The 15,322-nt window shown below is 47.4% G+C and overlaps 1 protein-coding gene across 2 annotated transcripts in view; it reads left to right on the top strand.

Annotated features, from left to right (window-relative positions):
- Positions 1 to 15,322, top strand: part of il1rapl2 (interleukin 1 receptor accessory protein-like 2) — a 305,106-nt gene that overhangs the window by 201,033 nt on the left and 88,751 nt on the right. For both annotated transcript variants that reach the window (XM_086178714.1, XM_086178713.1), the window contains exons 5-6: positions 2,413 to 2,599; positions 2,680 to 2,833. In XM_086178714.1, coding sequence (XP_086034840.1) covers positions 2,413 to 2,599; positions 2,680 to 2,833 — 341 coding nt within the window. The remainder of the gene's footprint in view (positions 1 to 2,412; positions 2,600 to 2,679; positions 2,834 to 15,322) is intronic.

Genomic DNA, 15,322 nt, shown 5'->3' with positions numbered 1-15,322 from the left:
CAGCGCTGTGTCGTGCAGACAAAGTGCGGTGCCTGAGTTGAGAAGCAGTTAATGAAACACAAAGAATAATATGTTGAAGGAAATGATTTATTTTTCTAGGAAGTAGCAATAGGAAGTTTTTATATATTTAATTCATCTTGGTTGCTTCTGAGAACACGGCACCGCAGCCGTACCGATGGTTGAGACGAACGGGAGGGTGTCGGTCGTGCTCTGCTGAGCGGCGGTCAAAGGAGGCCATCGCTCACAACTTCATTTTCTGCCGGGTCTCCCAGGTCACCCGGGGCTCCGACCAAGCACGGCAACGGTTTATCCGAGGCTCAGCGGCTGAGCCGAGTCCGTGGGGCGACGGAGACGGACGGCGGTCCGATTCCCAGCTCTGCGAACAGAGATAATGGGGAGAGCGATAGCATGCGTCTTCAGAAACGTTACGTAGAAACACGGTCACTCACAAAAGGACAAAACGTCTTATCATGCGAGCTGCGTCCAAGGGAGAAGAAACCAACACTATTTCACCTTTTTTTTGTGGCAACTAATTCATTTTTCTATGCCGTGTGTCTTAATCGAAACGCAAGGTTCGCCCCGGATCGATCACGGGACCAGACATACAAGCGTTCACCCTCTCACGCAGATGTCCAGGCGGGTTACCATTACATTACATTACATTACATTGCATTTGGCAGACGCTTTTATCCAAAGCGACTTACAATAGAGGACATAGGGACTGCAAATGCACTTGCAAATACACGATGCACAGGAAATATACAGAACAGTAAGCCTGGGTTTGTGAGTTGGTTTTTTTTTTTTTTTTTTTTGGACTAAGACATACACAAACATACACACACACACACACACACTGCATAGCCTAACTTGCTGCCTAACCTGATCTGGAGCAAAAAAGAAGAATAAATGAATGAATTAGCTTTTCCACTTCCATGTATTAAACACAGGACAGGAAAGCACCGGCGGCCTCAACCGAGGACTGAATGCGGCGATGAACCCGGATTGGAAGCTGGTGTTCTGAGCACCGTCACCTCTTTTCTTACAATTTGAGGAGTCAGTTTGCACCGATATGAGTCTTTCTGCACCAATTTCTTCTCTGTCACTGGAATATCAAGGGGGTTAGGAGTCACTGAGAATTAGTTTTTTAAACAATGATTGATGAGAGACAAACACAGCATGTTCAGAAAAGCGTGGTGGAGATGTGGAAATGTGTTGAGAATCGTCCCATTTGAGGCCACTCGCACTGAGATCCTGCGGGGAACGCGAGCGCCGGAATCTGACAACCTGAAAAACACTTGGGTTGGTAGATGGGCTCTGAGTGTCTGGAGGACCGAAGCTCCGACAGGAGAAAGCAACATCTATTATCACAGCTTCCCATCAGGCACATGCGTCAAACTCAAGACTCCACATTTTAAAAGGTCTGATTGTCTTAAGATAAATAAGTCCAACACGTGCATTGACCATAAACTACACCTCCCACAATTCATGCCGATCACGTTTACCCGCGAAGTGACGACATCCCGCCGTTAGATCGCAGTGTATCCACATCGATGCGATTTTCAACAAGGGGAATCGAGAAATACGAATGATCCCTAAATGTCCAGGCAGAGTAAAGCTGATGCAGATGGAAGGCTGATTCAAGAAATATGGGAAGTGCTTCAAGGAGAAAAATCAGTTTTCCTTTTGTGTTGTGAGACAATGTTGGTCGATCTACGTCGACATTTTGACACCAAACACGGAGCTAAGTATGCTAAAGTTAGCCTTCCGGAAAAACAACAAATTGTCCAATAATTGAATAATCCAAAATGTAACCTGATTTGAATGAGTCATAAATATAAGATTAAATCATTTAACATGAAGGAGTAGTTACATTTATTTTATATTACGTTTAGTTACATTTATACTAGAGATGTTTGCCAAGATGGCGGAGCACACGTGTGAGCCTACCTGACGTGTCCATAATTCACTTTATATTCCTGTCGGAATCCTTTTCTCTGCCGGATGCTCGGCACCTGACGTCCTCCGGCCCGAGCGCAGGGTTAAGATGCTAAAGTGGACCTTGAGAACCGCCAATGTGACTTGTTCATCTGAGAGTTGCAGTTCTCCTCAAGCACTGTCACTGTAGGCTACAATCACAGGATTCATGCCTTCCCGGCGTGAACCATTGTCATCTTCCTGTAATGCATTCTCTGCTTTTCGATCAACGCAGCTGTGTATACATACTATTCTCGCACTGGCGAGGGTGTGAGACGTCACTGTAAATAAAGGCATTCATTGGTGCATTGGTGATGGCACGTCCCGTCCTATAAGACCCGGAGGTCCGATGTCAGACCCTTTGGGCGATTGCTACTCAACGCCTCTGTTTTTAAGTTTCACATCTAATGTACGCGAATGTTTGTCTCCCCTGCCCAGGAACTCGACCTACTGCATGAAGGTGTCCATGTCCATGACTGTGGAGGAGAGCGACGAGGGGAAATGCTTCAGCAGCAAGATCCGCTACCTAGAGAAGGCCGAGGTCACCCACAGCAAAATGATCACCTGTCGTGACATCGACGACTACCTGGCTCCGTATAAGCAACCGCAGATGACCTGGTACAAGGTACGGAGCGCGAACGCCCCGAGCGAGCGAGCCGAAGCCTTTTCTGCAGTCTCTAAACGGGTGTGAACGTCTCCTGTCAGGAGTGTGAGCGTGTGGAGTGGAGGAGCTCCGTGGCCGTTAACACCACGCACATCTGGATCCCCGAGGTGGAGGAGGACGACGGGGGGAATTACACCTGCGAGCTGCAGTACGGGTCCAGGCTGGTGCGCCGGACGACGCAGCTCAAAGTCACAGGTAGGACACGGCGGTCGGCGGCGCGGATTAACCAACGGACCTATAAAAACATTGACACTTCCACCAGATTTGAATACATCCCAGAGAAACCGGTGTATTTGCATAAAAGTATGGAATGGAAAAGTGTATTATGTCCGGCGGAGTGAGAGAAACTCATTTCCTCGCGTCTGAGCTACTCGGCCCTGCATAGTGATTGATGGATCAATGGAACATAGAATTTAAAAAAAAAATCAATTGGGTGAGAATTGGATGTTTTAGGATGAAATGGAACTTTGAAAAAAATCCATCAAATGGAGATAATGAAATATTTAGATTCGGGGTGGATACGACTCTGGACTTGGAGAGAAGTGTTAACCGGGGTAAGGTAAGGACAGGGTGGTTGGCTTTGGGTCTGACACGTCCGGATCAACGTTCCTCCGACCAAATGTCACCGTTTTGGTTGGCAGCCGAAACTGAAACCTGGATCCAGAAAACAAAAGCACGCAGTATGCTATCATTATTAGTCAACATCTAGCTCCAGAACCTGCTAATGTTGCCAAATCTGTGCGCCGCAGCTTGCAGAAGTGAGCCACAAGGCGGGTTTGATAAGATAAGATAAGATAAGATAAGATAAGATAAGATAAGATAAGATAAGATAAGATAAGATAAGATAAGATAAGATAAATTTATTGATCCCCACAGGGAAAATTCTTTTGTCAAAGCAGCGTAACAGTTGTAAGCGTCAATGAATATAAATATAAAAAGAGGTAATTAGAAGACAATAAGAAAATAGCGAGATAAAATAGCAAAAAAAAAAAAAAAACATCCACAAATAAATAGAAACCATAGAATATCAGCAACATCAAGGATAAGAATGGACTACACAATGGAAAAAAAAATGGACAACCAAAACTAGATGACAACATAAACAGTGTGACAATAGCAATGACAAGAATAAAATAAGTAAACAAAAATAGGCAACAAAAAGAGCTAGGGCACGACACCTGAATGGTTGAGGTAGTGAATTGAGCCTGTTTGTTTGTTGTAATGAGTTCAGATTCTTGCAGATCACAATCAATTTGGCCACGATGCGATGATGGATCTCCATGGTTTCCCGTCGTCCACCGGGGACGGGGAAATACTCATGTGCGGGACATAAAGAGGGTACCTTGGGTCGGGTATCTTATGAGTGCGATATCTAAGAGTTGTACACCCCATCGGTGAAAGGGGACGTTTGAAACCAACGCAGGATTAGGTCGCAAATCATCTTTGAATATACAACATATCACTCGGGGGCCACGGGGACATCCATTACTTTGACAGATGCCCGGACTCAGCAGCGCCCCATCCATCATCACCGCAGTACAATGCAAATCCATAGCATCCGCGCTCCCACTCCGGCCTTGAGTTTGAGGGGCACTTCTTTTTTTTTTTTTTTTTTTTTTTATCCCCACGTTGGAATCACACCGTTCTGGCCTTCATTGGCATTCAGCTCCTCTCTGGCGTTCACTTGTGAGTGTGTGTGTGTGTGTGTGTGTGTGTGTGTGTACGCATATGTGTCTTGCATTGTGTCCAGTTGAGAAAACATGCCAACTTGTTTCGTTGTTGTGCAACATAGATGTTGGTGGCTGGAGGCAGTGACAACAAACACACACACACACACATATAGAACTCACAGCCCGTTTTGACTTCACCCATCGGAACAGCACATGGAGGAACCCTCAACCCCCGCGATCGCACACATAAAAATCACCACATGGGCCTAATTTCTCGGTGTGAAGCGATGCGATGGTACACGATAAGCAGCGCGGGCGAATGAGGATCGGGCTTCGGCTCCCTCTGAGCATAAAGCCGCCTTGTATTTAGTGCCTCGTATCTCTTCCTCTCTGATATGTGGAACAAAGTCGGGGCTTTTCTTCATCTCACACTTTGTGTTCTGGTTCAGATGTTCAACTGCCTCTTGTTCGGTTCAGTTGATAGGAACGGGCATCGCTTCATTTGTCAAGGAATTATTCAGCACCGCATTTCCCTGCTGCCTTTCATCTGCTCTCCTGAGCAGGGAAATCACAGCGATATAAATGAAGTCACAGCCATCGCTGTACATTTCACACCTTATCTTTATTGCTATTAAAGTGAATAGTTTCTGCCGGGTTCCCTCGCTGGGTAATTTCACTTGGTGAGGGTTTTCACACTCGTCCGGGTTTTTTTTTTTTATTTAAGTTTGGGAAGAACTTGACAACGTGCGACTAAAAAAAATAAAGTTAAATAAAATAGAAAGTGAATTCAATTAAATTCAAGCAGTTTGAATTAAATGAAAGAGGGAACATTTTCTGTCAATGTTTCCCATTTATATATATATATATATATATATATATATATATGTATACCTGAATATTTGTGTTCTGCAGCTGCAGCAGCTAAGAACATCCTGCAGCTACAATCCATAGTTCCAGAAGTTTGTTTTCTTGAGGGTCCAAGTCCCCCGACCTTGAGGTGCCGCCCTCAGTGAATCCAGCAGGTTTTTGCAACGTTGTTCTTTTCAGGCTCTGTACTCGGAAGCTTCCTTTTTACTGCAAATTCTCCAGCTTTCTCTTGAGCAGGTGTGTCAGTTTCCACCCTGAACAGGTGTCCGAGCAGACCGTCTGAAGTCAGACGCATCCACAGACGGCCTGGTGGAGCCGCTAAGCTTGTGTAGACTTTTTGGATGCTTTCTTGTGTCCGTGGCTGCCCACCTGCTACGATTGCAGAGCATTACTGGAACGCAGTGGGATTTGGGTTCTATGGATTCAGACTTTCTAGAGAGATCTAGGGTTTTACTCGTTCTCCACTCGTCTTCCCCCTGAATAGGCTGCCGTTGGTTGTTTCTTCCAGACATTTGTCTTGGAGAGGTTTGAATCTTTCAGGTTTTGGGTAGCCACCTTTGTTTAATGCAACCTCACAGCGCAACATCATCTGCATACTCCGTCTCCAGCCGCAGGCCTGGAGAGGGATCTGTAAGGTCGGATCATGACGAGCACTGGTGGAAAGAAGGTCTCCTGGTTGCGCCCCGGTTGTTGGTTCGAATAGGTTGATGTCACATTCGGTTCCAGGCGGCGGTCGTGCCACCAGTCGCAGCTCATCCTGGGTACGCCTGCCTGGCGTAGCACCTCCGGGACCTCGTGATAGTCTCGAATGCTTCAGGCGTGTCTGTAACTATTCTCTAAAAGTGTTTGATGCACCTATAGAGAAAGAACCGTGCATGTTGCTCTAAGTTCAACCCAATGCTTGTAGCTTCAGCCACATCGTATTTCTGATAGATGTCCGATAGCGCATACCCAGACGCTCCGAGTAAAGAGCCGTTTGATTTCCACGCGCAGTTTCAGAAGCTGCTCAAACCCAATATTGAAGGTGAATAACAGCCTGCAGGCTGATCATTTTTTACCGTGCCGCTGTTTGACATTCTGGTCGGTGAAACGCACAAAACTTCAATTCTGTCATTGAAAGAGTTGAAAGTCACCGGTGAGCCTGGAAAAAAAAAGAACGTGGCTTGGCTGCAACAGCAACACGATAAACAGCACAAAAAAAAAAAAAAATCAATTTTATCCAATTAAGTTTGGCCAGCAAATGCTTAAAACATAACTAAATGGAGTTACCATCACGGCTTATGGAGAGGCGTGAGGTAAACCTGCATGGACATGTACAACTATCGCCGTCCACCTGCTTTCATGATGTGGACACATTTCTGTAATCAAAAGATGTATGTAGAGAAGTAGAATATAAATGCATTATTGATCCCAAAGGAAATTAAGGTGTCCGGCTGCATATCAATTATACACATTGCACAGATCAGGGCGACACGGTGGTGCAGTTGTTAGCGCTTTCAGCCCTACAGCAAGGAGGACCTGGTTCGACCTCTCTGTGTGGAGTTTGCATGTTCTCCCCGTGTCTCCGGTTTCCTCCCACGGTCCAAAAACATGCAGGTGGTCAATCGGAAAAAATTGGGGAAATTGCTCTGGATGAGTAAGTGAGTGTCTGTCTTTGTATGTGGCCCTGAAATTGACTGGCAACCAGTCCAGGGTGTACCCCACCATCGCCCTGGGATGGGCGAGCCTCCCCCGCAACCCTGACTGCAGGAAAAGTGTCAGAAGACGGAGGGATAATCACAATAATAGCAATAATCCAACGAGGTAGGAAAAGTGTCCTGAAAAGGTGACTTGCAGTGATCCAGCTTGGTGGGGCACAAAGTCCAGTCCATTGTGCTCAACTCCTTCTTTGTGTCATTGAACGATTGCATGGCGATGAGGACAAAGAGTCTGTGGCTGAACAAACTCCTCTGATCGGTGAAGACGGTGTACAGTATGGAGTGCAGCCTGCTCAGGGTCCTCCTCTCGGTTGTTGCGGAGAGTCTCCAGCTACATGTCGACCACAGACCCTGCCTTCCTCACCGGTCCGTCCAGACATCTGGTGTGTCACCCCAGCATAGAAGAGCACACTGGCCATAACAGAATGGCAGAACATCACCAGGAGTTTGTTGCAGACATTGACAGACCTTTCTTGTAGAGCGCATATGGACCAGTCCAGCTTATTGTCTGGATGTTCACCCAGGTACTCGTAAGTGCAGACTGGCTCCACATTTTCCCTTTAAATAGTGACAGGCAACAGCAGCGGTGCGGTTCTCCTGAAGTCCACCACCCTTTCCTTGGTCTTGGTGGTGTTTAGCTGCAGCTGGTCGGCCCAAAATCCTCCACGAGGCACCTGCACTCCCCTTCCTGTCCACCCTTGATGCACCGCACAATTACAGTGTCGTCGGACAACTTCTGCATGTAGCAAGTCTCTGAGTTGTTGCTGAAATCAGTGGTGTACAGGGTAAACAATACCTGGGAGTGCACAGTTCCCTGTGGCGTACCTGTGTGTGTGGTGTGTGTGCGTGTGTGAGCACATGCTCATGCACGTTTGTTTCCCATGTATAACACTGAACATCAGAAGCCTCTCATCCTCCAGAGCCTATCGGCTTTTATTTCTCATTTTTTTTATGATCTCTGGCTCCTGCACATACTCTCACAAGAGCTCATGACGCCTCCTCTGCCATTACAGGGAAGTGCTTCTGGCCTATGGCAAGATTTGTGTGTGTGTGTGTGTGTGTGTGTCTGCATACCACGAGTGTGTGTGTACCCGAGTGAAATTGTAGAATTGGGACACCCTGCCTAGGGTTTCAGAGTCCGGGATCTCAGGCCGGTTCCTCCCCGGTGGGGTGTCGGTGAAGGCCTGGCGGGAGCCGTCCGCCGGCCCGTGCCAAGGCCCGGGTAAACATCTCCGTTCTTGATCGCCGCTTGGGTCTATGTCTTTTGGCGGCGGTGTTTATTGCTCCGCTCAAAACATTAAATGGAAATTAGAGTAAACTAGGAGAGGAGGTGGTAGATCAGCTGCCGGCAGGGAGGCGGGATATAAAATAGACCTGTAAGAAGGAGGACCTTCAGAAGAGGATGTGGTGTAGATGTTTCTACCTACTTTCCTGTCATTCAAATAACATCTTCATAACTGTATAAACATTGAATCACCGCTGTGCAAGGGAAGCTAACATTTTACGCTGGGCCTGAAATGTCCATGAGGCCGCGATTAGCTCCGCCTCCTCGCAGGCAGGAGGTCTCACCTTGGATTTCTTGCCTTGTGGAGTCTCTATGTTCTTCCCGGTGTCTGCGTGGGGTTCCTCAGGGTTCTCCGGGTTCCTCCCACAGTCCAAACACCTGCAGGAGCTTCACGGGAGACCCTACATTGTCCAGACGTGTGGACGAGAGGGTGATTGGTTGCATGTCTCTATAAGAGGCCCTGTGATTGGTCCAGGATGAACCCTGCTTCTCGAGCAGTGATGCCTGCCGGAGCCTGGGGTTTGACAGTTCGGCCTGTGTGTGTGTGTGTGTGTGTGTGTGTGTAGGTTATCACATTAGCATGAGTGGCCACTGATGATTGGTGATGAAGGTTTAGATGGAAGCAGGTGATTGGTTGAGGGTTAGACAGACGCAGGTGATTGGCTGAGGGTTAGATGGAGGCAGGTGATTGGCTGAGGGTTAGATGGAAGCAGGTGATTGGCTGAGGGTTAGACGGAGGCAGGTGATTGGCTGAGGGTTAGACGGAGGCAGGTGATTGGATGAGAGATGGATGGAGGCAAGTGATTTGCTGAAGGTGAGACGGAGGCAGGTCATTCAATGAGAGATGGATGGAGGCAGTTGATTGGCTGAAGGTTGGACAGACGCAGGTGATTGGCTGAAGGTTAGACGGAGGCAGGTGATTGGATGAGAGATGGATAGAGGCAAGTGACTTGCTGAGGGTTTGACGGAAGCAGGTGATTGCCTGGCAGTTAGATAGAGGCGGGTGATTGGCTGAGGGTTAGACAGAGGCAGAGGATTGGCTGAGACCCCTGAGGGGAGCATCCCAAGATGCAGCTCGATGTATGTCGGCGAGGGGAAAACGAAGTAGCTGATGAGAATCCATGGCTATACAGGAGAAATTGGATCCTCCACACAGAAAGGCCCCAATTGCCGCGAAGCGCTGCAGCTCTCCTCTTCCCATTGGCATTTTAATTTGCACCGAATATTCAGAAGGGACAGTGTTTTTGAAAGAATTGTTCAAAAGAGCTGCAAATATCAGTTCTGTTGGAGCAGCAGAGGTCCTTAGAAACCATCTCTTCCACCCACCAGCAGGACTTCATTACACGAAGCGGCGCGGGTTCCTCTGATCAGACCCCATCTGATTCGTTTACTGAATTCCATCCGGCTGCTCTGCAACGAAGTGGGAGAGGGGTCGTGGAGAAGGTCTGCAGTACAACCAAAAACATCACAGAGGGGAAAGATCTAACTGAACAAGTCTAATTTGCAGACGCAGACAGCTGAAGATATCTTCAGTGGTAAATATATCAAAATGATAGCTAGGAGGACGTAAAAGCAATCAAGCACATAACCTTTAACTTCTGCTCCGGATTTAAACGAGGAGATCATTAATAACCTGAAACGGACCAGCAACGCTGCCGGGTTCAGAACAGGAGGCAGCAGAGATGAAGATGTGGAGGTTCCTCTGTGGGAGTGAGGAAGATGGAGAGGGTCAGGAAGGAGTCCATCGTTACATTACATTACATTACATTATGTTACAGTCATTTAGCAGATGCTTTTATCCCAAGCGACTTACAGAAATTGCAATTCAATAATCGAAGATCCAAAGTACCAGTGGTCGTTATTCAGAAGTCACCACTCTACCAAATAGCCATCTCAAAACCATATACATTCATGCATTAATTTCTTCGTTTTTTTTTTTGGTTTTTTGTTTTTGTGTGGGGGCGCTGAGTGCCATTAGTGGGGTAGTGCTTGGTGAAGAGGTACATTTTCAGCTCACGGCGGAAGATGGGCAGCGCCCCCGCTGATCTGATCTTTCCCGGGAGTTCGTTCCACCGCTGAGGAGCCGAGACCGAGAAGAGCCCAGACCGGTTGGATCGGCAGCTGGGGGCTCTGAGGGATGGGGTGGACGGTCGCCAGGAGGTGGCAGGTCGGAGGGGACGGCTAGGGACATGTGGCTTGACCATATCCTGAAGATATAACGGGGCCGTTCCTTTCACTGGCCGGTAGTCGAGCACCAGGGTCTTGAACTCGATGAGGGCGGCTACCGGGAGCCAGTGAAGGGACATCAGAGAACAGGTTCGATGTTCTGGAGATAAAGTAACACTGAGATGGTTTGGGGAGAGATGGAGAAGACCTGGAGGTGCAGGGGGAAGTCCAGAGAGGGGGATTATGGGACAGGGGGGTAGACGTTTGAGAGGAGATGGTTAGATGGAGGCAGGTGATTGGCTGTGGAGACTCCTGAAGGGAGCAGCAGAATGAAGATTATTGATACTCTCAAATATTAAGGGATTGTCCAAAACTCAGCGCGTCAGGGTGATGAGATACCAAAGAGCCGCCGAGGTCCAGGAGCACAGAGGTGTTCGTGGAGGGTAAATGCAGTAAACGGTTCTGTCAGTGAGCTTTGCTCAGACCTCCTGCTCACCTGGAGGGTCAGGGTAAGAGCCAGAGCTCACAAAGCTCGCAAAGCTTGGGTTCGGATGCCTTCGGAAATGGGTCGCACCCGCAATTCAGACATAAACCGACCACCGCACAGTCCCACACACACACTCCCACACAAATACACACCGACACACACACACAAGACGTATCCGACCGAGCGCAGCGTGGGTCTGCAGCCTCACCATTTCAATAAATAGATAAATAAATGAATAAAGGCCGTCCATATTTCATGGCCCTTTGAAAGTAAATTGTGTTTTTGCAAAGTATAGCATTCAGGATGCATTTAATGTGTGTTTGTGTGTGTGTGTGTGTGTGTGTGTGTGTGAGAGAGTGTGTGTCTCAAAGACGGAGACAGACAGTGAGGCGATTACTACGGCGCAAAATGTTTGCAGCCTCATCGGAATAATGTTCAGGTTAACGCAACATCAGGTCCCTGTGAGACAGTTTCACTGACGTACACACACACACACACACACACACACACAGATACACACACGCACACACAGTTTCTGTTCTCTCGCACATGTTTTGCATTATAATACTGTTCGTGTCTCCCCACCAACCTGCTTTCTCCACTTCTATTACTCTCCCCATCACTGCTACCGTCCTGTTTTTTTTCTCTTCTTATTTTCTTCCACTCCCTCTTTCTCTACCTCTCTCTTTCCTTGCTTCCTTCTTTCCCTCCCTCCTTACCCCCCCCCCCCATCCTCCTGTGTTATGTACTCTGTTCTCCCTCCTGTTTCTTGATTGGACACACTACATAAGGTGCATGCGTGGATACACATACGTGTGTGTGTGTGTGTGTGTGTGTGTCAAAGGCACATGACCTAGTTAGAGACTCACCTCCTAATTCATTGTGAAATTGGCTGTATTCTCCAAAGACAGAGGGATTCTATGAGAATACAACACACATTCACACGCACTGCACACACACACACACACACACACGCGCGCGCTTCCCATTAACACGATCGAGAGGCAGGAGGTGAGAGACACAACCTCACGTAGAGCACAGAGAGCGGCGTAGGAGTGTCAGACGGGGGATTTAAAAATGAACGGTCCGAGTATTGGAGGTGCATCACCCCGATAAACATGGACCCTGCGGTTAGCTCCGCCCCCTCGAAGCAAGAAGGTCCCTGATTGGATTCCCACAGGGTTCCTTCCTGTGTGGCGTCTCCATGTCTCGGGGCTCCTCAGGGCTCTCAGGGTTCCTCCCACAGTCCAAACACATGCAGGAGGTTCAGTGGAGAAACATTCTGGTTGAGTGTCTCTAGATGATGTGGCGGGTGGAGAACCTGCATGGATGATGAATGAATGAATGAATGAATTTCCCCTAATTCTTCATTTAACATAGTGTTAGTTGAGGCGCTGAAGTCACCCTGACATTTGGCAGTGACCCCATCAGACGTCACACACCTCAGAGCGAGATGATGAATATTGGTGTCTGTGTGTGTGTGTGTGTGTGTGTGTGTGAGGCAGGAGGTGCTGCTCATTCATGGGGACTCAAACCAGCCTCTGACCGAGAGAGGAGGAAACCTCACACCCAACGGTGGCAGAATGTTAAAAGTTCAGACATTTGCGGTGAGGGGGGGGGGGGCAGAGTGTTGTTCATCCTGATGAAATTTGACAGCACTCTGAGAGGGAGGTGTGAATACCAAAGCATTGTTGAAAGATGGTGGAAGTAAATGTAATAAATCACGAGCGTCGGACGTCACTGCCGCTCGTGAGTAATCACAGGCGAACGCCGGAGACTGGCCACCGCAGATATTGGATTTATGCATTTGAAAAGGAAAAGAAAGACAGAGGAAGGAAATCACAAATTTGTGACGGCTCATCCTGACGACCCTGGAGTCGCAGCGCGGCGCCAATCTCTGCTGCAGGAGGGAGGCATGAAAACGCCACTGCTCGTCCGTAACAGTCTTTACACCTTTACCTTCTCACTGGAGGAACACCGCAGCTCCGAGAACCTTCTCAGGACCTGGTCTGGACCGTAGACCTCAGCTCCCAGGACCTTCATAGCTCCCGGGCTGGAGCTCATAGGTGCTTGGTGATTGGTGGAGCTCATAAGCCGCGCCCATTAGTACATCATTACCCTCTTAAAATAATCGCCTAAGTCATTTTTTTACTTTTTTTTTTTTTTTTGCCTGAATCATCTCCTCAGTTAAACAGATTGTGCCAAAATCTGAAAAAATGACTCAGGCTATTATTTTAAGAGGGTGACGAGATACTGCTCATGGTTCATCCATGATGGGTTCAAATTATTGTTATTATAATTACTTCCTGCAGAGCGCCATCTTTAAAACCTATCCTGGTCACCGTCGGACGTTTTCTTGGGACAAAATGGCATCGCCGAAGAGCAATTTCTTGCACTGTAAGGAGAACCAGGAGAGACGTGAGGAACCCCACGCAACCCCACATGGAGACTCCACACAGGATGGAACCCCGTGGGAATCCAACCATGGACCTCTAAAGCAAGCACCTCCTCTCACATCTCCATGCAGTGCCTGGAGGAGAGAGAAAGAGTGTGATTTAAACACGAGTGTAGATTCTGTTAAGCGTGTCCTGGAAAGTCCCGCGGTCCTTGAACGCACCGCGGTCCCAGCCGGCGGAGCCGAGCTGAGCTCACACCCTTTGTTTTCATGTTTCCACTCCAGACACGATTCCACATAATTCACCCAGTGGTTTGGAAAAGAAAGGAGGTCCAAACACACACACACACACACACACAGACACAGACACACACACACGCGCGGTAAACCAAATGGTCAAGTTAATTGCATTAGACACCCTTCGGATGCAGAGCCCTCTGTCCCTCACACATCGATACCTCTGACAGGCCAAAACAACAAGGAGGAAACAGACAGACAGAAGAGCAGGAAAGGAATGAATAAATGAATAACGGGGTAGAAGTGGACTGATTATGCAAATTGTTTTACGCCGGGTTTGCAATAACGGGGGGCATTATTACACATTCCGTGCGCTCCGGTTGGACTTTGAGAAACTTTATCTTCTGCAACTGCGGCCCGCTGAGAAGACGGAGGCCGGCGCCCTCCCCTCGGGGAAATCCAATACGCCCCGGAATAACCCGCTCTGACCCCGGCAGACGACTCACGCAAAAATAACACCGGGAGGGTAGAAAAAAATACTTCAGTTATTTGAAAAAAATAATATTTTAATGATCAGCATGTAATTGATTGTTTTCTGAATGTATGACCAGCGTATCTTCGCATCATACCAGTCATTTGGTATGACGAAATGTATTATTTCGTCATGATAATAATAATAAATTCCATCATGATAAGAAGATTTTGACAAAATAATAAAAAATAAAAAAAAAGCGCACATATCCAGAATTAGATGATGTAGTGATGGGATGAGCAGGTACTCGATCCGACAAAACAACACAATCTTAACAACAGGCTCAATGTTTATGAATATCCCTGATGACAAACACATTAATAAATCACTGTTTATATAAATATCAGTTATGGGGCTTTAAATCCCTTCCTTAGAAAGTGTCATTTTCAGAATATGCTTTTGCGATATTTGAAGTGGTATTGAATATGATGGTTTGATATTACCTTGCAAATCAAATCTCCAAATTGAATCAGTCCTGATGTAGAATAATTCGAGTGTGCGTAACTGGGTCTGGACTCAGACGAGTGTGTGTTAGCACGCGTTGTATCGCCGCCGACGCCGCCGACTCACACACTTCCAGGCCGTTGTTTCCATCACATCCATGTGGAGCCATTAAGCTGTAAATGATCCAATTAGCGTTCCCGATCGCAGGGCTGTGACGCCTCCAGTCTGAAGGCCCGTGTTTCCACGCAGCCGCCGACGGGAGCTGTGTGACACCGGGTGTTATTAGTGTGTGTCCGGCAGCCGGCAGCTGAGACAGGACATTTACATGCTGATATTTAGTCAACTGAAGTTCAACTGTGCATCTGCAGGCCAGCGTCGGATTCATGCAAGACACTGACAGCAGGGTGGGAAAATGTCTTTTGAATAGAGATTTGAAAAAAATTTGCACACCAAGAATACATTTATTTTACATGTAGTACAAAAAAAATCTATTCTCACATGACCCTTCGAGCTCTCACGGCTCTTGCTCAGATGCTTACCAGAAATATGATATCTCTGATAAGCAGCTATGTATGCTCAAAACAACAAGCGAGAATACGTTTTTTGTACTATATATCAAATTTATTTTGGAGTATTTTTAGTGTGCAGATTTTTTTCAAATCTCTATTCAGTCAACTTTTTTGATGTCAGTGAATGTACGTGTGTTTTTTTTTTATTCTGGGTCTTTGTCAATGTCTTCAGAGTGTCGTCACCTGAACATTCATTCGGTCACTCGCTATCTACACCGTCTATCTTTTATCAAAATCATAGGGGTGTAGAAGCTAATCCCCAATGTGATTGGACGAGAGCCGGGGTTCACCCTGGACCAATCTCAGGGTCACATATAGAGACACGCAACCATTCG

The sequence above is a fragment of the Fistularia commersonii genome, chromosome 31, assembly GCF_037954325.1.
Source record: "Fistularia commersonii isolate RoL2024-O1a breed Wild chromosome 31, RoL_Fcom_v1.0, whole genome shotgun sequence".
NCBI lineage: Eukaryota > Metazoa > Chordata > Actinopteri > Syngnathiformes > Fistulariidae > Fistularia > Fistularia commersonii.
This window is presented reverse-complemented; position numbering and strand designations above follow the sequence as displayed.